We start from the raw sequence: 25,913 nt of genomic DNA on the forward strand, positions 1-25,913 counted from the left end.
CATTTTTTCAGTCAGGCTGACCAGAGATTTCCTTTGTCTTATGACACGCTGTATGTTTCCAGTGTAACCGTAGGCTGACCAGATTACAACGGCGCTGATGTAGATGATGTAAGATCATGCAAAAAGTACAGGACTGCTGCTCTGTTCCTCTGTTCAAATTGTGCGCTCACACAGATTAAGCTGTTGAATGCCAGGTGTCACCAAGTGAACTGTGCATAAACAGAGAAATGAAGTGAAACAAGGTTTATTGATCGTGAAATTGTGATTGAAAGCCTCTATGTCTGTGTATCTGCTGTAAAATGGCTGTAGCATTGCTCCATCATCTTTGTCAGGTGTTCAAAAGCCCTGTTAAAAATTGGCTATAATATTCTTTGTTCCTTTTGAAAACAGGACAGACACACTTTGATTTTTACAACCCCTCCCTCTCATAGTACATCACTGCCACATGTGGAGAAATGCAGCTGCAAACAGGACCCTGATAACTTCCTCTGTGGCCTCCCAGCACAGACACGGCCATGCTATTTTCCGTATGAATGCGGTGAGTCTAGGATGCCGCCCTTATTCCTTCCACATGGTTGCATATGGATCAGCAGAACAAGCTCAGCAAAGAGGAAAGATAGGGAGAGGAGGAACAGAGAGGGAGAGAGGTGAGAGCGGAGGTAAACATAGTTTCTTCCTCTAAAGAAGGAGCTGAAGAGGAAGAAGTGATGAAGAGGCTGCAAAAGGGAATAGAGTTGCTAAAGCAAGAGATTAAAGCACCCAGTCCCCCCTCCCTCTCCAGCAGAGCGGTGAAATGAGACATCAGCAGCACAGTCAAGCATTTCTGAAGCTCTCCCTTTACTCCACAGACTAGATGATGATTAATATCAATCATGTTTGCGTAACGCTGAGAGCCGAACATAAACCTTATTGTTATCTTAATGAGGCATGACCATGTAGAGCAGCCCTGACTAATGGGGTTAAGCTGTCAGGTGGCGATCCTGAAAAGAGACTGGAGACATAATGTATCTGTTCACTGCCTTCACACGATGCAGTTTACTTAGTTTCCTTTGCTTTGATCCTCCTGAGGAAGATACTGTGGTGAGGAAAAAAGAACAAAATTAAGTAATAGATCACCATAGAGTATGGAGAAAGCTGTAGTTTTGTAGTGAACTCTCTTATCGCTCCCTCTTTGTACCTCCACCCTTATTTATAATAGACCATAAACTATCTTTGTTAACTGTACTGTCACCTCTTAGTCAAGATATAGTTTAACAATCATTACACTCATCTTAACATGTAATGTGCTATATGTTACAAAAACACGACATACGCAGACAGACAATACAGACAAACACAAGCAGTCAAACAAACTCCCCTCAGGCTCTTGGTATGTGTTGCCAGTTCACACTTTGCTCTCCACTCCTCACCCACCCTCCAGCCAGCCTCTTGTCACCCCTCAAGGGTACTCTTCATCTTTGCTCTTGCACACCTCCCCCTAATTTTTTAATTAGGTTTTACTTCATATAACCGTTTTTCCAGCTCAGTGAATCAGTGGCTAATTTTCCAAGAGCAGCCTGGTCTGTTGCACCCCCGAGGTCTGTGCTGCCATATTGTCCAGTCACAGTCATAGCAGGCTCATACATACAAAAATTCTGCAATTTAGAGAAACACCTCCAGTACCACCAGGTGTTGTGACAGATCTCTAGAAAGGAATGAAACCTTTTATACCAAAACGTACAATGCACTTGTAAAAAAAAAAAAAAAAAATGGTTCACCAAGCTTTCCAGGAGCTTTAGAAAAGTTTCCAATATTAAAGCTGAATTGCACTTCTAGTGAAGCAGCCCTTGATGTATGCTGTATGCATTCTTATAGGGCTTCCAGACTGTGACTGAAAGGAAAAGCAGCACAAAACAAATAAACACTGTATTTCTATGTTACCAATTCCCTTTGATTCAGCTAATCCTGGACAGAAGTGCAATTATTATAACAGATTCACTGGCTGTTTGTTTTTGCTGAATCTTATTCACAGGCATACATCAATTTTATTTCAGAGGAGATAAATATCCAAGTAACCATAAACACACGGATGTGTAGTGCGCTTGAGGTAGCAGGAAGCCATTGCAATACACTTGCTCCCCAGTGACAGCTAATGGAATGATGGAAGAAATCATTCATACTCACAAACCATTTCTGCCTTGTATGTGGAGTGAAGTAATGTCATGCCTCCATCATTCTGTCCTCTGAAACCCAGTCCTGGTCTAACTGTCAGAGACAGTTCTTAGAAAAGGATCGTGTGTGTTTGGAGGTGTTTAATTCCTTGAACATGATTCAAGAATAGCTTGTAAGTGTCCTGTGTTGCTTTGCCCACATTGGATGTTGTGTACCGGCGGTCATTTCATTCAGTATTACAATATTGGTAAATGGGAGCAAAGATGCCTCAGTCATGCAGTTAACAGATATGAATTTTGATTCAGAAGTCTGCATGTATATAATGTTATCTTTTCCAACAATGGTATCAATAAACCCATGTTTTGAATTAAAAGAGATATTGCACATTAGCCAGCATGTTTTCATTTAAAAGTATAATCTTATTCTGTAGTTCCTCTCAGAGGAGTCATTTTACACTCACCTTTACAGGCTCCACAGTGACTGTTCTCTCTGAAATCAGACCTGATCTTTTAAGATTAGATTTGCCTCAATTAATGTTGTTTAAGGGATGTGTGCAGTGCGTGAGTTTGCATACTGAGATACTGATACTTATCCACATCCTTTATTGGACCGCTGCCAGAGGGGTAAAGTCTGAATTATCTGAGACGTCGCAGACTGTGTATAGAAATGTGATATTGACAATAAATATCACATTAAAACACTTATATTGAAATGGCTTGGAATGAGAAATATAACACATGCTGATCAAAGTTCAGAATAGACAGTGCGGCTCACCAAGACCACAGACTTAATGTGTGCTTCGTTTTAGTTTGTAATATCCCCATGACAGACATTCCTGACAGACACATATATTTTTATATATCCTAGATCTTAAAGGACTTGAGATGTCTGACAGAGTTTGAGAGACGTGATTGAAGCCGCAAAGTCCAGACAAACATTTCCCCCAGATGAGATGAATCAGACAGCTTTTAATTCACACTGTTATCAGTTTGCCTTTTCCCTCACTCTATATCTACCTACAGCGAGATGCAGGGAGTCAGCGAGACTCTCAGAGAAACTATCCTGATCTTCAAGGCCCTGCGTGGTGCTGGGAGGAGAGAGAGAGAGAGAGAGAGGTCTGGGCCAAACTCTCCCTCGCTCTGACTGTCAGAGATAACACTTCACAGCAGCAGCTTAGTAAAATAAGAAAAGGCTTGGAGGAAGGAAGGGAGCACCGATAAAGACTGAGAACGAAGAAGAGAATTGCTCAGACTAAAACACAAACTGACTTTGCCTTTTTTTACTGCCCTCTGAAGAATAAAGAGCAGCAGTGATTAACTTTCCCATCAGCCCCCTGGTCAATAATACTGCTTTCTGTGGACTTCCTCTCAATGGTTGTCCAATTGGAAGAATCCCATTTCTCAATTCCATCCAATTCAGCCTCATGTAACTTCTTCCACTGTCTCCCTTATTACCATTTAACTTCCTCTCTGCTTTGGACCATACCCATTTAGCCCTCCACTGAACTCCAAATCGAGTCACCACAATGCTTTTTGTTTCCGTGGTGCGCCCTCCCAGAAGTGTGTGTGTCTCTGTCCTGCAGTCAACTGTATAGTGTACATATGGACTTCCAAGGGATGCAGGACTTATCAAGGCTTATTGGAAACATGCTGAAAAAGGCGGGTGTAACTGCGAGGCAGATTTTGCACATGAAAAGTCTCCACACACATTCATAAGCACTTAGGTGGACTCTATTTATTGTTTTTTCTGTTTGACAGAAAAAAATATGGGCAAAACCTTGAGTTTATGACAACAAACATGACCTACTTACCTAGTTGATGTGGGTCTCAGAAACTTTGCCTGTTAGTGTACTTCCATCAGCCTTCTGTTCACTCAGGTAATTGCTACACAGGCTGCACAGCAAGACATTTTCTGTCTCTCTTATACTCACTAAATCACATAGTTAGTTTCATTCAGGTAAATTAAATTTTCTGCCTCTGGCTAAAGAGGCTGTATTATCTGTAATTCATCATTTTGTTGGACATTTCTGTGCATGTAGACCATGAGCCGAAATTCACACTTTTTAGTGTTTAGTCCATTTACTACAAACCAGCATATACACAAAAACTACTCCAAAGCATCATGCAGTATTTTCCCATAAGACAGAATCTTTTCATCAGAAAAATTGCACAACTAGTACAACATAACACAACATTTAACAAAATACCTCTTTTCACCTAAACCAAATTCTAAAAAAATAAGAGAGGATTGATTCTCATACTTACTTTTGTCATATCATATTATTATTTTACCAAACCTGTCCACTTCTGGTCCTTATTTTCTTGAAGTCAGTATTATTAACCTCAATAACCTCAACAACCAGGCTCCAACATCTTTCTGTATACAGTAGTGCTTGTTCTTTGTTTCCTTTTATTTTGAATAATGGATCACAACTTTGCAGCATATTGTCCTCGCTAAGTTAAATGTCTTGTCCTGTGGCCAATTAATGCACATTTGTTTCCATTCCGAAATATAAAGACAGTACATGTGCAGCTTTTAGTCAGTCATATAGTATCAGATAGTGTTTTTATTCAATGCTAAAGTAGCATCTGGACCATAATCTCTGTGCTTTAAAAAGTTATTCACTTGTAAACCTACAGAGACACCTACCTTTAGAGTTGTTTGGCCGCATCTATTTTTCTTTCTCTCTACCTCTCTATCTTTATCTCTCCCTGTATCGCTTCTCCTCTAAATTTCTTCCCCTCACTGTCTCTCTCTTTTCTCTCTCTCCCTCCATGCGACTCTCTCATGGCGCTCTCCAGTGTGTCTGGGTGTTGTGTGTTTTCCCTCTGGTCCCCAGGATCATCTCACACCCCATCTGGCCTCTTGCTTGTACTCTTTCCCTCTCATCAAGTATTCACTTGGCTGCTGGTAATATACCCATCACATGTGCCTCTCGCTCTCTCTCTTAATCTGTCCCTCTCTCTGACTTTCTCCTGCACACACACAAACACACAGATATATTAACACATCTCAGAGTGTGTTGAACGTGTGATTCTCTCCATCATATCATTTTCACTACTATATGCAAGTGAAGTTTATTTTTCAGAGCTGCTTAGCTTGCAGTCCTGCAGTATAAATAGTACATGGATAGATGGGGAGCTACAGTAGTTCCTCATCCTGCCTCCAGTCCTCCCAGGCAGGCAGTCTAGCCCTGTGAGTGTGCATTCTTAATGCTCCCCTGGCCTCGATGAGAGAGATGATTGGTAGAATTAATTGTGGCTAGAGGGCCGAATGGGAATATGTGAGAAAAAAAAAGGCGAGATGGAAGAATGGAGGGGGGTATGTCTGGGTGGTTTTAGTGTTGTATTTCCTTCCTTAAAGCATGCGACTGGAGGATGTTGAAGTTGTTTTTATGCTCTCACTCTTTTTGTCTCTCTAGATTAATATTAGCCCAGAGTTAAGTCAATCCCATCCCATTCTCTTTTATGGCTCAGTTTGTCTCTCTCTTCCTTTGTGATTTACACCTGTGCGCTTGCAGGGAGGAGATAAGTGAAGCTAATACAGCGACAATCATAATGTAATGGCCTCCTCAGCTCCCCTGACAGTAATGCTACCAGAACAGAGTTTATATCCCACAGTGAGGTGTCATTAAATGGGATAAATGGAGCTTAAAATAGGGACATGCAATTTGTGTGTGTGTGGGCTTGTTTCTATAGTTGTGTGTGCCTGTTTGTTTTAGGGCATCGTGAAGAGATATAGATACTGTGTCCTCACCCTCTCTCCTGGACTCCACTGTAATGACAGATGATATCTAAGCTCCTAACACAGAGGCAACTATTGCTCCCCTGCTTCTCAGCACCTTTTCACCTTCCTTGTCTGTCCTAACTTAAAGCTGACAGATTTTCAGCACCAAATAGATCATATAGCAGAGCGTAATAAAAGTGGACCATGAATAAATAGACAGCCACATCTTTACTTTATCTTGGGGAAAAAAAACCCCAAAGCAGTTCTTAGTTGTGAAGGGTGAGATACAGTTTATGTGCTTGTGTCAGTTGTTGTCCTCCCTGGATCCTTCTCACTGTCAGCAAGTTAGAGGGACTCCATGAAGGATTTATGTGCTGGTTTTATGGAGTCGCGTCACAGGGCGGCTGTATGGGAATATAAGAAGTTGGGGGTGGTGTGTGTGTGTGTGTGTGTGTGTGTGTGTGTGTGTGTGTGTGTGTGTGTGTGTGTGTGTGTGTGATGTGTGTGTGTGTGGAGGGTTTCGGGGGTTAGAGCAGTAGAGTTCTGGGGAAGCTGTCTCATCATTTATTTATACAATCTACAGAAGAAGGGGTTAGTGTGGGGGGGAGGCTGCCTTCTACAAGCTGCCCTGGGAATACTGCAGGTCAAGAGTTGTTTTTCTAGCTATCCAGCACAATTCTTTGTCTGAAAAAGTGATGCCAATGAATGAACACAACACACTGCACTGGAGCATCTCTTCTCATAGCACATTGTACAAAAGCACATCTCGTTATCTTGAACACAAAATCCCTTGGTACCCACAATGCACCTGCATCACTTGCTTGTTTGGATTTAGCTGTTGGTGCCGAATTAACTGAAGACTGTTCAATGTTTTTAAAACCAGATCAGACAAAATATGCAATATCAAGACGTCACTTTTGGCTCTGAAAACCAAAAACTGTGGACACGTGTTACAATTTGGCTTTATTATCACGAATATCTACTGATCTTTTTTTTTTAAATTCACTGTTTTATTAAAATGTCCAAAATAAGGGCAAACACCGCCATCACATTATTTGCCTTTTATGATGATGGTAGTAAGATAAATAGCAGGACGTGGGGGAGAGAGAATGGAGTATGAACAAGTTTGTTTTGTTTTGTTTTTTTCCTTGATAAATGAGAAATCAAATAATTGATTTATCAACTAGTTTGTTGGTGAGAAAACACAATGTAGGCCTTACTGCTGTTGGCAGTAACTCAATTTATAGTTGTGATTTACAGTAGCTGAATGTCTAAATCTAATTAAACTACATTGATTTTTTCTTCACTGATTAGCTTTAGATAAATCGGATCCTTGACAATAGCGACAGTTGTATGCAAAAGTTTGGGCACCCCTTGGCAAATTCCATATCATTTGCATACTTTTAAATTTGAAGTAAATGCAGCCTGTGCAGACAGATATATAAAAAATGAGCACTACTTCACATGAACTGTTTTTATAACCCATTCTTCACTCTGTTCACAACGTTTTCTGTGCCACTGGCTGCCACTCAACCCCAGAGCAGATTATTTCCACCTCCATGCTTTAACAGTAACAAGGTGTTCTTTTCATCAAATGCTGCTCCATTTTTCCTCTAAACACACCTTTGGTGATTGTGGCCAAAAAGCTCAATTTTAACTCACTCTGTTCACAGTACTTATGACTAACTTATTCAGATGTTGCTTTGCAGACTTAAGATGTTGAATTTTGTGATGAAGTTGCAAGTAAACCCGTGTCACCTAAACCTTCCAGCAGCTCCTCTGCAGTGATCTAGGGGTTTTGCTTTGTCTTTCTGCCGTTCATCTCACTTACTGTCTAATTGTCCTCACAAATACTAAACAGGTCCATGTTGTTTGAAAGCTAAGGGCAGTTGGGATACAGGTCTAAAGTACTGTCCAAAGCACTCTGTTTAGATATGCACTCAAAAACATGCATAGTTTAAATACACACACACACACACACACACACACACACACACACAGAGTAACGACTATATTACCACACAGCCCTACAGGGACAGAACTATTGTTCCCTGCTGAGGTACTCCACCATTATCTCTTTGGCTTGGCCTCACACACAAACACACACAGACACAATGAAGCAAATGTCAGGGCATCTAGGGGTCCTCTCTGTGCCCTGGTGTCAGTACATTAGCATGGAGAGAGTGATCCCACTGGAGACCGGAGGCCAATCAGAATGGACTTGCTCAATACAACTGTGTGGTTAATTGTATCTGTGAAGGAAGCCAACAAAATAAAAACAGTGGAACCTTTAGATGTGTCATATTTGCTCGTATATTCTTATGACAGAACTCATCTGTTGATTCAGGAGAATACTAAAGCCTTTCTGTTCTGTCAGTCTGTTTGAACACTCCTTTCACATGACATCCAAACTTTTGTCTACCTTTAAATCCCTTCGGCGAACACTGTTGGACTCTAGGAAGCCATCTCTGTTATTATCCACCCAGACAAGTGATAATGAGAACCCATACTGTGTAGCTGAAAGAGAAGCTGTCAGATTCACATGAACACTGGTACCATAGATTAAATGAAAGATACAGTACGTGTCATGATGCTTGTCTGTGTTTTTCATAATGAGGTTTCATTGCAGCTACACTGTAGTACAGCTCTTATGAGGCAGATAAAGATTTGAGACACTGTAATTATGAGATGCTAATGATCTTCATTTGTGCTAATGCTGGATGAAGGTAAAGCGTGTGTTATGGTGAGGTGAGATAGATGACAGATGCACGAGAGACGCCTCAGAAGAACACCACTATGTGAACTGGCTCTGCCTTTGTTCTTACACATCACACGCCTGATGCACAGAAGTGTGCGAACAAAAGCAGATGTGTGCATCAACTGATATGTGGGAATACATGCACACACCCACACTGGTGTGTTCAGTAGTGGTGCAGGGTCATTTCATAACCCCTCTTCTACCTGCAAACTGCCCTCACATCTACACTTTCATCCAGCACAACTCCACCCCCACCAACACACCCACTCTATTAGTCAGTATCCAGGTGGGAGAAAAGGAAATTTCACAAAATAAATGCTCTTCTAAAATGTCCTCGTTTAATTTATTGATTGACAATAACCAGTTGAAAACAGGAATGTAACCTGGCAAATGTTAATGTTGGTGACATTTTCCTGTTTCTGCTTAGGCTCAAATGCCACCTGGCATTTCCAAAAAAGAAATGCTAAAAATGTATTTTTTTTTTTTTTGCCTGATTAAATTATAAAATACCAGAGTACAGTGAAAAATATAGAAGCTTATTTTGTTTGACCAACAGTTAAAATGATACAGATATTGAATTTACTTTCACATGAGACTAAGAAAAGCAGCAACTCCTTCAAAAACAGGCTGGAGTTTATCAATTTATTATTGTAGTTGTAGTCAGCATTTCAAATTGCACACCACCAGTTTGTAGGAGGAAACTCAGAAGTCCAGAAAGTGGTTCATATCAGGGTATTTTGTTCACATTAATGTTTTAATTTCTAATCCTAAATGACAATAATTTATTGGACATATCAGATTTATTTTAAACCTAATGTTTGATGTATCGGAAACATACCATAGATGTTAAATGAGCCACAGTTCACCAACTGCCTCTTGTCTTTTCCCTCCTGCAACTCTGTGTTTCTGTCCTTTAGCGCTCTTGCATACAAAGTGTTCATTGGCAGCGTAACCTTTTACTTTGAATTACAATACAACTCTGTCTGGTTCTAACTAAAGGAGTGTATTGGACCATCAGTCATTCTGTCATGACACACGGCCTAGCCAGGTGCTCAGTCATTCAGCTGACCTGCTAGCCAGCCGATCGGTCAGCAGTTCAAGCATGCATCCCTCCGTACAAACAGTCATCCATCCATCCACAGCAGCCAGCCAGTCAGCCTGTGAGCTGGAAGGTGCTGAGGTGGTTGTAGGGCTGAAAGAGTTGTGACTGCAGATGAACTGTGCAATTGGGCAGAAGTGTGAGACAGATTGGAGACCATCTGCTTCCTTCTCTGTCTCTCTTTCTTCATTTATCTACAGTTCACTTCTTTTAGTAGATGAGTCTTTTTCTTCCTCGTTTATTTTTTCCCTTTTTCTTTTCTTGCCCTCGCCATGAAGTTGTCTGACCTATGGTGACCTATTCAAACAGCTGGAGTAATTGGTCTACACTGTACTAGTCCCAGCTGTTTTTTTTCCTCTTAATATGTAGTGTACACATCATTTTTCTTTTACAGTGTTTACAGTTTTTTTTACCTCCTTCTGTTCTCAAACTCTTGTTTGTCCTTACCACTGAATCTATAGCATCATCTATTACTACTACAGCTCAGCGTCCTTGTCCTCTGTCTCGCCGTCTCTCCTGGTTTTCTCCTCTTTATCCCAGTTAAAGTCACTGTTGATTCTAAGTGGGAGTTTGTATTCGTTTGCAAACAACATCTTTGTTCATAAAGCAATGTTAGCTCTACGCGCTCCCATTTTTCAGCTTTTGTTATTCCTGTAATGGTCTTGTTTTGGATCTTTAATGAGCACTACTTCGCTACACTCAAATAGTTTCACTGTAGGAAATGTAGGAAATGTCTCATGCTCCACAGTATTTGTTCTTCTGAAGTATACTTAAGGCTGTACAGTATTTTCACCTGCAAAATGCCATTAAATTAACTTATAATTGATTTCCATAATAGATGTGGAGGCAGTTTCTCATTTATTTTCCTTGTAAAGCTGCTGGAGTTTAAAGCTACCGTTTAATGTTTTTTCACCTTTTCATCACAGGCTTACATACCACTGCTGCAAATGTAGGATTGTGTTTGTGTGTGTGTGTGTGTGGTTGTGTGTGAATAGAGCAGTGATATTGACAGGCTGCTGCCTGGGGCATCTCTTTCTTATTACTGTGTTGAATAGAAAGCCTCGCCATCTACCAGTTTCCAGCCAGGGTTCACTTTATATGATAGCTAATGTTTACGAGTCGCTATCATAACTGTTTTCCAGAAAAACCCACATCTCTCTTGGTGCTGCTTGGAATGAATCTTTATTTTAGATTTAGGTCCTGGTGACACCACAGGTCAATGAATGTCAAATGTTATATATAATATGAAAGACACAGGCTGTAGATGAGTCATTGCATAAGGTTACAGTAATTTTAAGATAGATACAGGTAAAGAACCAGAGCCAGAACCAGAACTAGAGTGTATATATAGTGTGAGCATAACAAAGAGATATGTCATGTCTATGTGTGTGTGTGTGTGTGTGGTGTGTGCTTATAAAGAATTTGGGCTTAATCAGTGGTCCCCATTCTAAGTCCTGTCAGGTGTCAGGTAGCCTTCTGTGAATGAGGCAGAGGATTATTCGAGACAGGGCATCAATGCTGATTGAATTGGCTGATCCTGAAAAAGACATCCAGGGTTTTGTCAGACAGAGGAGAGACAAGAGGAAGCTATTGATCTAATTGTAACTCTGAATGGATGTCTGTTTGCCGCAGCACAGACAAACCCTACAGGAACACACCTACAGGAATAAGTTTTTGGAAGATAGGAAGAGTTGGTTAGGACAACAGTTTAGGTCATGAGAATGTAAGACACCAAAATAATCAACTGTACGTCCCCTTAGCTCAGTCTAGTAATTGTTTACATTGTGTTAAGTGATAGTTGACAACATTATTCACAGTCCTGATTTTTTTTTTTTTTATTTTTTAGGTCATAAAAAGTTATTAGCTTTTATTCTATTTTTACAGATTTAAACACTTTATTAAATAATTACTTTTTTCTTTCATCTACCAACTTAATTACTAAGCTCATGGGACAGTTATTTGGACTGTTTAACAGGAAGGCAAAAGTCTTCACTCTGTATTGAATCTGATCAGAGACTAAGCTGGTGTAAATCTCTTCAGATGCATTTTAAGAAGACTCACACCCAAAACTGTAAAAATAACAGGAGAACAGGAACATCCTTTAGAGAAAGCTTTTGACATGTCCTTCAGTGTTTCTCACCACAAACCATGCTTACTTATCATGTATTACTTATCATCTACAAGGTGTGTAACTTCATGAATGGGAGGAGATAATATGCAGCAATGCTTTATATATTTACATGTATACTTCTTTCCTGGGGCAAACAGATGATCACAATTTCTGTGTCTCTCTTTTTTCCTTTGTCCAGTCACAGATGAAGACACAGTGAAGAGATACTACGCCAAGTTTGAGGAGAGGTTTTTCCAGACCTGTGAGAAGGAGCTCCTGAAAATCAACACATTCTATTCAGGTATTTATTAATTCCAGTTATACCAGAGCTCATTACTGATACAGACTATATTAAATCATAGTCAAATAAGAGAAGCAGTTTCAGATTAAATGACTGGAACAGCTACTGTCTGATTATTGGAGGAACTATTGTATTGACTGTGCTAATCAATCATCTGTAACAACGACGAGGCAATATCAGCGTAATTTAATAACTGTTGTGGAGTATGATTGATTCTGCTCTGCGATCTGCGCCTAGAACTTAATTTTACTGATTTTTTTCCTACTAACAATTTTGCATGAGGTGTATTAAAAAAGTTGTTGCAGAATGTTTTGTGCACAGCTTATTTACTCTGTTCTGAGTTTAAGAAAAGTGTGTTGCTTTTGTGTTTAATCTTGTTCATGTGATTGAAGTAGCCAGTGGTCGTCATGTTTAGGCGAGCAGGCCTGCCTGTGTGTATTTCAGGGAGAGAGGGAGTATGTGCTCCATGTAACATGAGATGGAAGCCATAATATATTCTGGTATTCTGCTACCAGAAGCTGCCTTCTGGTCTTGAACTTCAGTCCTGGGGGCAGGGGGGTCTAAAGACAAGCAGTGCTTCCTCTAGAGGCTGTGTATGGAACTGCAGGCTCTCCAGGTCAACAGGGGGCCAAGGCTGACTGGCAAGATTGTTCCAGCTCATAATGATGGCATATTACTGGCAGATGGATGACTGGCGCAGCGGATAAACAGGGTATAAATAATTGCAGACCTTGTTAGTTGGAGGTTTATTTACTGAAGTACTGCAGAAACTTTGAACCTCTCAAGTTTCTTTCCAGCAGTCTTGAGTACTGTCATATGCCAGAAGCTGACAGTTTGCTGCTGTGGAGGACATGTCTTTTTAACTAGTCCTTCATTAATCTCATCTATTACATGCTGCAGATAGTGACAGTGTGTCTCGTTTGTGTAGGACAGAGCAGTGTGTGCAGATTAGGGAGTGAAAATAGGGTCAAATAGCACATTTTTGCAATACTAACCATATTAGTTTTCGGGGCCTTTGATTTTTGGCAGAGCAAAACAATCACTTAGTTGTCATTTCAGATATATTCAGTGCTACATGTGACAAATGATGTTGACAGCACAGTCACATCACATCAGTATTACAGTGATTGAGTCACTCTCTTCAGCAGACTGGAGGTGTGAAGTTGGTTAAATGTTGTGCATGACAACATCAGTGTTTCCTTCCTGCGCTCAGGCGTCTTGTTTATCCTCCACACACAGGAGGGTGAAGCAAGAAATAGCAGAGCTGTGCAAGACAGGCAGCTTTATCTGATGCCTGTTACTCTGTGTGTGTGTGTGTGTGTGTGTGTGTGTGTGTGTGTGTGTGTGTGTGTGTGTGTGTGTGTGTGTGTGTGTGTGTGTGGTTTGAAAAAGCTAGTTTGATTATGAGAGACAGCAACTGGAGAGGTGGAGATAAATCGTGTGCTGACTTTACATAAGACACTTGCCTCCACATAGCTTTTTCCATCTATACCTCTCTCTGAAAGGGGTCCCTGACCTCTCAAATCCACTCTGACTGCACTGTGCAGCCTGTTGGACAACACTTTCATCATCACGGGTTAAACACACACCAAAAAAAGATTTTTGCCGACCTCTGGTTCAACAGAATATCCTTTCACCCCCGTCTGTTTCTGAAAGCTGAGGAAGAACAACAGGCTCTTTAAATTCTCCATCAAACCTGCAGCAGTGGAAATCTAAACCACCAACCCCTGTCTCTTTCAGGTTCATTAAACCCACACAGGTGAGCTGTCCAGCCATGTCCTCTGCTGTAAAGTGCCACTGCATTCCCAGATTCTCAGATTTAATCTAAACCTGCTTGTGACAGCCAGTCCGGGTCTTGACTTTCTCACACCTCCTGCTGTTGTCATGTGTTCATCCAAGCATCGTCATGACTGACAGAGTTGAATTTAGATGTCGAGGCAGAGCTGAAGCGTTCCTGTGAGGCAGATAGTGCGATGTCGGGGAATATGTGTGTGGCTGTGTGTTCAAGCAACAAAGTGTGAAAGTCACCAGAGAGCCCTCTGCATCACCACTGCTAGTTTTCTCAGTTTACCACAAGAGAAGCAGCTACTGGAGCCTCAGTTCCCCAGACTGTCAGGCTGGCAGTAAGCTTCAAACCAAGTCAGATTTGGTTTGTTATCAGACTGCTGTCACGTACAGCACTGCGAGGAAATATCAGCGTGCCTAATGTGATTCCAGGTCTGTTGCTTTAATGGTTTCTGCTCCAGCTGAAAGAACTTGCACAGTCACAGCAGGAGCGGACATGACTTGCAAGTTTCTCAAAACAAGAAGCAACTACATGAATATACTAAATTAGAATAAGTAGTCTTTTGAGTTAACCCTTAAGTACACATCCTTTACTAATTATTGATCAGTCAGCAGATACAGTGTATCTTCCGGGTGATGAGTGGGGATGTGCAAAATATTTATTTTATTGCAATACACTACTACCTGCCTTAATCTGTGTGACCAAAGACTGGTGGCTTAATGAAATCAGCAACCTAACGGTAGTTTTATTTGGACTTAGACACACTTCTGTTTTTTGGCAGAGCTTTAACAAGAGGTTTCACATATTGCACTAACAATAGAAAGAAGAGGAAATGAGGGAAAGGAGAAAGTAATGGGGTCAGAAAAGATGTGGGTGAATGACTGAACCTGGTATGACTTCTGAGTGGTTTAAAAAAAAGTAGTAGGAGAACGAGGGCTAATCTCTGTCAGAGAAGTTAATGAAATGCAGGTTACTGCCTAGGCTCTGTGTGATTCCCTCCCCTTCTCTCCCTGATTCTCTCTCTGTGGGTACATTAACCTATGTCTGACCCAGATAATGTTTCTTCACTGTGCAGCATTTACATGTCAGTTCAGCCTAATAGCCTCAGTGTTTCTGCTTCCTGAAACAGACAGAGGAGATGAGTGTATAAAAGGCCTTTTTTTTTTAGTTGACATGTTCTTGTTACAGAAACCTGTCCTCTACCAAGATCATCAGTGTCAAACTGCAGAGTTTGACATCTCTCACTAGCAGTTTGTCAGATATGAGCCAAAGTGAAGGGTCTTCTTTCCTCCCTCCATCAGGCACAATGGTTAAACTGCCAAGTCTAACAGAATGAGGAATTGTTTGCTTAACAGCATTAACCCTGCTTATTAATGCTCTTTATTTTTTTAATCATTGATGTTATAAATTCACAGCTCTGTTTTCTGTCAGTATTCACTCCCCGACAGTAATATATATATTGTAATAACATATCTTTTTGTCTTGCCGTCTGCAGAAAAACTTGCTGAAGCTCAGAGACGTTTTGCCACGCTGCAGAATGAGCTGCAGTCTTCACTGGACGCTCAGCGTGAGAGCAACGCGCCGCCCGGCCTGCGCAAACGCAAAACGATGTTCCACCTTTCGCAGGAGGAGCGCTGCAAACATCACAACATCAAGGACCTGAAGCTAGCCTTCAGCGAGTTCTACCTCAGCCTCATCCTGCTCCAGAACTACCAGGTTTCAGCACACACACACACACACACACACACACACAAATAAGTGCATTTGTGTTTGAGAGAAAAAAGTTAACTTATATTTCCTCTAGGAATTTGTTTTGAATAAATCCTCCAGTCTCTCTGTCTTGTTTGGATACGTGACAGTTGTTTCCTCTTTGCCGTCCACAGAACCTGAACTTCACTGGTTTCCGTAAGATCCTGAAGAAACATGACAAGATCTTGGACACTCCTCGCGGGGCCGACTGGCGTGTGGCTCACGTGGAGGTGGCACCTTTCTACACCTGCAAGAAGATCACACAGCTCATTTCAGAAACAGAGGTGCCTGCTCACATGTACACGAGCGCGATAATACAGAGACAGCGGTCGACAACTTAATACACACATAAAACCACACCACTGAAAGTAATTGTTGTCTGTATGTCCAGACCCTCGTCACCACAGAGCTGGAAGGAGGAGATCGTCAGAGAGCCATGAAGAGGTTGAGAGTTCCTCCACTGGGGGCAGCTCAGGTCAGACATGAAATCTCTCTGTGATATCTCTCAGTGAGGCTGATGTGTGCCTCTCAAGACTAAGCCTAACCTTTTAAGCAAAGTAATCTCTGCTTGCAGCCTGCAATTACAGGCTGCAGATGCAGAAGAGTGATCAGTTCAATCATATCAACCATTATTATTAGTTTGTGTTATTTCAGAGGAGGCAGGGAGGCTGCAAACTAAAATGAAATAACTAAAAAAAATGGCAAAATGAGAATAAATATGTGTATCTAAGTTTAAAGGTATGTTTTTTTTCTATCACATCTCCCAAATCCCCACAATATTAAATTACTTAAGAACAAATGAGGCATCTGTGCCTGAGAATATCCCAGCAAGGACAATCTTTACATTTATCTTACTGTAATCATGCTTGTTGTTGATGGTGAACTCAGGTTAAAAACAAAAATGTGAGAATCTTGTCTTGAGAGATACAGAGACAGGATGGAAGATGGGAGGAGACAGAGCACGAGAAACCATGAGAGCCTTCAGTATTGATTTTATAAGTGCCTTTCCATTGTTGAACAGACAGGATATCTTTCAGAAATAATCGAGGCTAGTGGCACTTTACCCCTCTATGTTATATCTACCGTTATTACTGCATTAATTACTGTCATGTCTGACTTGAATTGTGCTGTGTGACTATTGATCTCTCCGTTTCCCCCACAGACATGTGTTAAATAAATATATTCAAGCAGATGAAAGGAGCCAAAGAAGCTTTTTATGGAGACACAGTCTATAGGTTGCAGTTACATGAAGTTTTATCCCATGTTCAGTTAGAAGATGACAGGATTCTGTATTCAGATCCAGTATGTGTGAACTTGTTAACTGAAACAGTCGTCAGGTGTCTGTATTAATAATGTTTTTTCCTCTTCGCCTGGTTCAGCCTGCTTTGGCCTGGACAACCTTTCGTGTGGGTCTCTACTGCGGCTTCTTTATCATTCTTGCCATCGCCTTTGTTCTCACCGGTGAGTCACATAAACACTTGAATTCATACATTTTTCATGTCCTTTTCACTCCTGCACAATTTATAATGTGTCAGAGATAACTGGTAGTTTTGGTACATTGTTTAAAATGAATGGGGAGCACGACCGGCAGGTTTTCCCCTTGTTATCCAGCAGACAGTCAAAGCTTTCCTGTTTTATATTCAAATAGAGAAAATCCATTGTGGTTTTATCAGGTGCTGTGTTCATCCACAACGAGAACGTGTGGCCTCTGGTGCGGATCTACCGGGGCGGCTTCCTGTTGATCCAGTTCCTCTTCCTGTTGGGCATCAACACGTACGGATGGAGACAGGCTGGAGTCAACCACGTCCTCATCTTCGAGATCAATCCCCGCAACAACCTCTCACACCAACACCTGTTTGAGGTCAGAATGAAGAAACAAATGGAAACAGTGATTTATGTCTTCAAATTTTCATGCGTTTTTTAAGTTACGCAATGGGAATGAATGAAATTGTTTAATCACTAGGGTAATCCATATTCAAGAAATACATTTCATTCAGCAGAAAGAATGCATATCTAATGTCCACAGGGTTTTATTAATGCTGTAGAAATAACAAAACACAAAGTAATTTGCGCTGCATTATTCAGACTACTTTGTTAATTGTGATTATCTGTCAAAAGAGTTTTCTTTTAATGCCAGTCTGCTCTGTTTTCCCCTCTCTGTGCTCCAGATTGCTGGTTTCCTGGGAGTGTTGTGGTGTCTCAGCATCCTCTCTTGTCTCTACTCAGAGTACACCTACCTCCCCATGCAGATCAACCCTCTCATCCTTTATGGCTTCATGGTGCTTTTCCTCATCAACCCCTTCAAGACCTGCTACTACAAATCACGTTTCTGGCTCCTCAAGCTGCTGGTCAGTCCGCTCATTCATTCAGCGGAGTATTTCTTTCTCCTGCTGCTGTAGTTTGTTTCGTTTGAAAGACTTACAGTGGTGCCATTTGAACTGTGGCGTCCGTTAATCATACACGCTAAGAGCATCTGAAAATGTGTCTGACTGTGTGTTGAGTTTTGTCAGGGGTTAGACTGTAATTTAAACCAGATAAATGAGCCCAGCAGTCAAGGTTCATGGATACACACAGGCTAATGTTGACAACTGTGAGCCAGCAGTGAGTAAAGGACTGTTTCAACAAAACAAACCAAACGCAAACGTGACATGAGACAGTGTGAGATACCTGCTCAGAATGTGGGCTGAGGATTGAATGTGGTATCAGCACAACTTCACGTGCAGCACAGAGTATAAGAGTGAGGTTTAATGAGAAATTTGTAATTATTTGTTTTAAAGAAAATAGTGGTTATTCACCTCGACCGTAACGTAACGCTCAACCAAAATCGTATTTCTGAACTTTAAATGCCCCTGTTTCTAACATAAATATATAGAAATATTCTATTTATTGATACAAAAGTATTTGGCCATTGCTTTTCGTAGATATGAAATTTGCTCTTTTTGCAGAGCATTCTTCAATCTGCTGTACAAATATGCTGAGAATATATAGGCTAGATAAGGTGATACTGTAGTTAGTTTAGGTTTAAGGGAGATTTATTTTGACTGCCCTGCTCCTTATCGGTGGAGATAAGGTACCTTGTGAGGTCTTTTTTTTTCAGTGCTGGTTCCTAGGTTCATTTTTATTTTGGCCTCATGATCCTAAACCAACACAAAACGTTTCAGAAAGAGAATAATTAAATATGAGTGTGTGTGAGCTGTTAGTGTTTTTATAGCTGTGTATTTTGCTGCCGTATTATATTGCTGACACAATTTGAATATGCATTGCTCGTGTGTGTGTGTGTGTGTGTGTGCATGTGTGTGTATCTCTGTCTTTCACAATGCAATCATGTAAAATTCAGATATCTATCTCAAGTCTCACATGTACAAAACCCTCCTATGTTACTCTGTTCTTTGTCTAAGCCGTGCTATCGGCCTGCGGGAGAGAGGGCGGGGTGTGTGTGTGTGTGTGTGTGTGTGTGTATGTATGTGTATGTGTATGTGTATGTGTGTAGGGGGGTATAGTGAGACAGAGGGCAGGGGGGTTGAGGGATAATAGAATGCAGCTTGGTCTCAGGGGAGGTGGAGGCTGTGACTGTGCAATCATTACAGGCGTAGATCTATCAGTATGCTGATGCCCTGAGCTCCTCTTTCCCTCCTCCTCTTCCTCATCGCCTCCCCCAGCTCCTCATACTCTTGTCCTTTCCCTCACATCTCCCCACAGTCCTCATCAACACTCCTTCAGCCCTCTTCCACTGATGTGGCTCCATAATCAACCCCAGTCTCGAATGGTCCTACACAATCATAACAGCCTACACAGAATTAGAGCTGATATGATATATGACAAATTATCACTACTATCTTTACTACTGCTGTATTAGTTGAGGCAGATGGCTGGCCACCCTGAGTCCGATTCTGCTCGAGGTTTCTGCCTCTTAAAAGGAAGTTTTTCCTTGCCACTGTCGTCTAGTGCTGTTCATGGTGGGATTTGTTGGGTCTCTCTCTGTAAATACCATATTTTAAAGAACATGGTCTAGACCTGCTCTACATGAAAAGTGCCTTGAGATGACTTCTGTTGTGATTCGGCACTATATAAATAAAATTTAATTGAATTGAATATGAGCCACTTTACACCATAGCCTCTATAAGCAATAAGTGATTAAGGACATTTCAGGAGAAATTGTAGTTTTTTTTGGAGCAAACAGTCCACTGCTCTCAAGTGGTACAATAAAATGTATCCATTCCAGGTGTGCTAATTTCCTCTGACAATAAACAGACAGAGGACAAAAATTTAATCAAACGACAAACTGCAGAGCTAGCACCTGGATTACTTGTGTTTGCTCAAGAAATGAAAATCTAACCACATGACTGCAGCAGGCTTAGCCTTGAGACATCCACACAGAGCGGATATGGGTGAGATGGCCACTCGATCAATACAGACTTTGATTGACAGGTTTAAAGAAATATGTAATGAGCTGATGTGTGTAAGAAAAAAGGAGGATCAATATTCTTTGACATTTGTAGTGGAGGTAGAGTGTGTGTATGGGTTTTGCGTCTGGTGAGTGCACATGGAGAGAGGCATACAGTGGCTCCTGAATGTCACATGTGGCCTGAGGCGGGGTAGTAAATGGAAAGAGTTGAGTGGGGTTGTATCATTTTACAAAGCGTGGTCAATAACTGAACTCCTGCCAAAAGTCATATCCCAAATAACATGCCCATAGAAGCCAAAACGTGCCCCACAACACTGCCAGGTTGTTTTCATGAGCTTGTGTTGTTGCACACTGATGACTACCGACACACAAATCAACACATACGTGCACACAGACACAAAGCGTGACTCATTAGGGTGTCCTGCGGTGTGCTGATAAGCTAGTCTGGAGGATTTATCCATTTGTGTGTGATCATTAATAGAGGTTGTTCCCTGCTTTGCACTTGAAGTATTACACACTAATTAATTGTTGGCTTATTCAGTCCCTGTGTTGAAAGCAAATACATGTCAGAATTTACTGTAAAATCTCTGTAGAGGTCAGCCAAGGTGTTTTCTGCAATGCACCAAACATTTTACCTACTATTCCCTACTCATATTATAGAGTTTTATATTTTATGTTTCACTCAGTGATGAGGTTTTTCCACTCTGTCTGTTTCCAGTTCCGTGTGTTCACAGCGCCGTTTCACCGCGTAGAGTTTGCAGACTTCTGGCTGGCTGATCAGCTCAACTCTCTGGTGGTTGTTCTGATGGACCTGGAGTATCTCATCTGCTTCTACATCTTTGATCTGCAGTGGGGCAACAGCAAGGGACTGCTGCCCAACCTTAAAAGTAAGGCATTAAATCCATGCTCAGAATGGCCTAATCACAAACTTAATGTCTTGTGCACCTCTGTCTGTTATTTAATCTAGTAATGTACCACTTTTTTTTTTTTGCTGTAAAGTTTCTAATTTTCTGTGTAAATATAATACCATATCATACATTAACAATATTACATAATATTTTTAACAGAAAAAAACATGAAGTGTTGTTGTCAGCAAAAAGAAAAGAATAGGCAGAACTACTTCTGCATTAAGCAGCCTCATTTGACCATAATACAGCTCAGCCATGCAGTATTTGTAGTTTTGAGTAAATATGATAATGATTATATTTGTTTGTTTTTTTCATTACTGGAAAATTGTAGTTTCCTGTATCCATAGTGATACAGAAACAACAACTGTATGCAAATTTCACACCTGTTCTCAGGAGGTTGTTGAAATAGAAAATGTCAAAAATCTTGAAATGCAGACATTATAGACAGATGGTATAGATGATAGATATTTGAAAATATACCTTAAATTTGTGTTTGATGGTAATCATAGTGTTTATTCTTCACCCGCTGCATCACATCATAATATGGAGATTTAAAGACACAAATCTTTCGGTCGTAAATGTGACAGACGAAGCTGACAGTGTGCCAGACGGCATCCTGTCAGGAAATGTGATGTGAACAAGGTTTTAATTGCTGACCGTCAACTCCACCAACAGCGACACCTCGGCCTCCGCGCAGCCAATTAACGTGGAGCTAATGGAAGGGAAATGTTTGGGCTCACAGAGGTCGCCGTGTGACTCTCATAGTGATGAGCTTTTCTGTGGGGAAGGAAAGAGAGATTATAACATCGTCTTGTACTATCCTTTTCTCTTCTAGACCCTGATGACTACATATGCCACAGCTACTCGTACGGGCTGCGCGCCATCATCCAGTGTCTGCCCGCCTGGTTCCGCTTCATCCAATGCCTGAGGCGTTACCGTGACACCAAGAGGGCCTTCCCTCACCTGGTGAATGCTGGGAAATATTCTACCACCTTCTTTGTCGTCACCTTCGCTGCGCTCTACGCCACACACAGAGGTAGGACACAGGACAAAACAAACTCATCTACACTCAGATATCTATTTAATGTGTCACGTACCCCAGGAAGTAAGTTTGATGTGAGCTGAGTAGACGTGGTGACACATTTTCTGTCACTTTCAATGCTGTAAGGTCACAGCTTTGAATCACATAGGGACCCAGAATAGATAGAAATAAGTCTCAGGATGAAAATCTACAAACTAAAGCAACAGTGTCTTAGTGTTGTTGTGTTACAGGAACATGTCAACAACACACAGGCTTTGGAGCCATTGTATTAAGTCATGTGTGTGCTCAGAAAGCAGGGGTGACCTTGAGTGCAAATGCTAGTTCTTGGCCTTGGGTTTTCTTGCCAGTGCCTAGAGCTTTATAATGGAAGTGGGAAAGGTTTGTCAAACACAGGCATGGATAAACAAGGTTCTGCTCTCGCAATATGACATTCAGTCTGAGGGTAGGAGGAGAGGGGATGCATCAAAATAGGAAAATAAAAAGAGAGGAAAAAATGCTCCCATTTGAGATCAAGCAGAAACAAAATAAGAGGGAGAAAAACAGGAAAAGAGAGAGCGGTTACCATTAAAAGTCAAGTCACTCTCCCTCTGACACTTTCACAATTAGCCTGCAATTATTCTGATTCAGAAGCTGTATCACAAAGGAGTTCATGTTCAAAGACACAGCACCCAGGCAATAAAAATATCCCTTCAGCGCTCAGCCTTTATGTTTCAGTTCCCCATCTCAGATATTTGTCCACACAACTCGTTTCAAAGCAGTTTTTTTTCAGCCACTCGTATATTTGCACTCTTGTCAGATGCCAGTTTATATATTTATTTGCCAGCAAAATGCCAGCAATGAAACTTCATCTTCAACCTCTTAAACTGCTAAATGTTATTTCCCAGCTTGACTTTATTCTTTTTCCGATATAAATTCAAATCGATACGCTTGCTTCTAAAAGCTGACCGCCAGTGATCTGATATTGAATGAACCAGGAAGAGAGAGAGGGAGGGAAACAGACACACAGACAGACAGACCTCGCTTTTCTTCCACAGCTCGGGAAGAGAGGCCTCCATTAAACCATATCCTCCTTCCTCCTCTGGTCTGAAGCCCGTAGACCCGTAGACTAATGGCCTCTCTTCATGTGTTATTCTGTATGAAGCTGTCTTTCATCCCGCATGATAATGGAGGTTGGGACCGATCACTGGTTAAGTGAAGGAGGAGGGTACACACTCACGCGCGCACACACATATTGTAAATGGATGTTTGAGGAAATTGCCTGTTATGGAGATATTTGAAGTATCCCCTGCAGGAATTATTGTTCTGGTAAATTTTAGAGCCTTTGATGAATGAATACAGGCAGAATATCCTGTCTCCAAATATGGAAATGATGCATGAACTGCCTCGTACAGGTATGAAAAAAAGTCTTTCCCACTGACACTCGCTGTAGTGTGAGTGTACACAGGACAGATGATACCCAGTATGCATGCATTTCCCAGCAGCAGGGTGGTGTCGTGTTCACACTGCTGGTTCCAGCTGTAAAAGGCGGCCGGAGTGTCAGTCAGTATCTGGCAGAGCTCCCACTGTCTGCATGTGGATGTGTCACCTTCATTGATAACCCGCTCACAGCCCCGATGGCTGCCGCATGTGACCTCACCGCCTCTACACCTCACTCATTCCTGGAACTGCCCCACGTTGAGCTCCGGGAAAAGCAAAATACTTAAGCCATAAATTTCACAAATAAATCATGGGCCTCCCCCCTGTATAGAGGACTGAGTGGTATTCAGTTTCCATCACTTCCATTTGTAGATCTAAATCTGTGAAATTACAAGCCACAACCTCCTCTCTGGTATATGTGGGTCAAACCAGGATGCAGGTTTGGAAAAGTTGTGTCGACCTGGGGATTGGAGGTTGAGTCGTGTTTTGATGCGCTGCAGCAAATGGAGCAGATTTCTTCCCCTCAGAGAAACGTTCAGTTCGGTGCTGTGAATAACTGATTGGACACTGTCATGAAACTGTAATCTCAGCAGATGCTCAGAGGCCTGTAATCACAGAGATGGAGGAGGATTTCCTGGTTTAGGCAGAGTTCCCAGACTGTAAGATACAGTGTGAGGCCTCACAACAATAAAGCTTTACTCAGGATCAATACAGGCTCTGCTTCATGTACAGTGGCTTGAGACTTATTGCTGTTTTAGATGCAGGGGAGTTAGAGGCCTAATGCTGATTTAAGCCCTTGGGATTTATCTCATGAAAAGGCAAAGGCAAGAGAGCAGAATGTTGTATGAATAGGCATCTGAAAGGTGGAGGATATGATATAAATACACAGGGTAAATGATAAAATGAGAGATCAAGAGAGAGGAAAAATGCAGAGGTGTCTGTCAAGTCAGTGCACGGATGGTTTAGAAGACATCCCTCCATCTGTGACATCGACATCAAAAACTCCAGCTCAGATAACCCTGAACGAAGAGGAACATTAGTCCTGCTGGTCTCTGCGAGAGGTTGGATGTGGTGGTGAAGGGTGGAAATGAATCAGGATCAGTAAATTTAGAGCTGATGGAGCACAGAGGGGGAGGTAAAAATGAAAAGGTTAGATGGAGGGAGAGAGCCACGGAGAGAACAGGAGAGCACCAGAGGGAGGTGAGGATGATCGCCGTGAAAGGGATGGTGACTCTCAGATTTAATAGATATCAAAATTCGAATAATGGTGGAAAGAGGGAGAGGGAGAGGAGAGGGAGAAGGAGAAGAGAGGAGAGGAGAGGAAAGGAAAGGAGAGATGTGTAATTACCAGCCCGGGGCTGAACACATGTCTGCTGGACTCTCCTGGAATAGAGATGAGCCTAGAGCTGACAGATTTTATAACTTCATTTCATGTACTGACCCTTCATTCGTTATCGGTGGAGGAATTGCAACACACACACGCTGACACACCCTCAGTCAAACACACACGTTAACCAATGAAGATTAAAGGCACTGCTCTAGTCAAATCTCTCTCTCTCTCTCTCTGCCTGCTTGAACTCTTATTCACCCCTGCTAAGGACAAACAGACTCCTGCTACAGCAGGAGCCAGGCACTGGCCGAGGTAACTGCCTGATGGAGGTACATCCTCTGTGCATGAGAATAATATCTCCGGACATGTCGAAGGTGGAGCTGATAGTGTTGGAATTAACATATTTGGTTAGATGAGTTCACTTACTAAGTGTTATCAGCAAAACATACTGAATAAAAGTGCTCATTCAGCATCTGTGTTTAATGTTATTATCATATAATATATTATATTTTACTGTTGCAGCCAGTCACAGTTTATTTTTACTACTTTATATACAGTTAGGTAGTGCAGTCCAATTGTTTTCCAAACTAAGGGTCAGGGCTCTCGAGAGGGGGGACATAAGATGATTAATGAGGTGCGAAAGAGAACAAGGTAGTTCTGCTACATAGATCATTAGATATTAGATATTTTGGTCTTTTCTCTGATCTGACTGTTAACAACTTGTAGACACACATCCCCTGTTAAACACTGCCTGTGTATGTGGGGCCTTGAGCCAAAAAGGTTAATTTGTAACAATACCCTGTATTTTGACAGCATATCATATGGTTTTAATGTGAAAAAGTAACTACTAACTAGAATTTATACATTAAGGTTGTCTACTGAAAAAATAAAATAAAAGTGCAGTGAAATAGAAGAATAAAGATGCAGAAAAGGGAAATACTCAAGTAGAGTACAGTTACCTCAGTACCTGAGTAAAAGCACTTAGTTACTTTCCACCTCTGTCGGAGGCTGAGTGGTCTCCAGGTGCATGATTCTTAATTGCCTTGTCAATGGATTCAGTTGTCATGGCAACAGATGAGAAATGACTGTAATAGCAGGGACTGATTGTTCTTGTTTTAAACTTGTTTCCATC

The 25,913-nt window shown here is 41.4% G+C and overlaps 1 protein-coding gene across 1 annotated transcript in view; it reads left to right on the forward strand.

Moving 5' to 3' along the window:
• xpr1a (xenotropic and polytropic retrovirus receptor 1a) overlaps nt 1-25,913 on the forward strand; it is a 69,806-nt gene that overhangs the window by 36,277 nt on the left and 7,616 nt on the right. Inside the window, exons 4-12 of the mRNA XM_018673313.2 lie at nt 12,044-12,145; nt 15,427-15,647; nt 15,815-15,964; nt 16,072-16,155; nt 17,060-17,141; nt 17,354-17,541; nt 17,849-18,028; nt 20,804-20,972; nt 21,829-22,029. Coding sequence (XP_018528829.1) covers nt 12,044-12,145; nt 15,427-15,647; nt 15,815-15,964; nt 16,072-16,155; nt 17,060-17,141; nt 17,354-17,541; nt 17,849-18,028; nt 20,804-20,972; nt 21,829-22,029 — 1,377 coding nt within the window. The remainder of the gene's footprint in view (nt 1-12,043; nt 12,146-15,426; nt 15,648-15,814; nt 15,965-16,071; nt 16,156-17,059; nt 17,142-17,353; nt 17,542-17,848; nt 18,029-20,803; nt 20,973-21,828; nt 22,030-25,913) is intronic.

The sequence above is a fragment of the Lates calcarifer genome, linkage group LG17, assembly GCF_001640805.2.
Source record: "Lates calcarifer isolate ASB-BC8 linkage group LG17, TLL_Latcal_v3, whole genome shotgun sequence".
NCBI classification, from domain to species: Eukaryota; Metazoa; Chordata; class Actinopteri; family Centropomidae; genus Lates; species Lates calcarifer.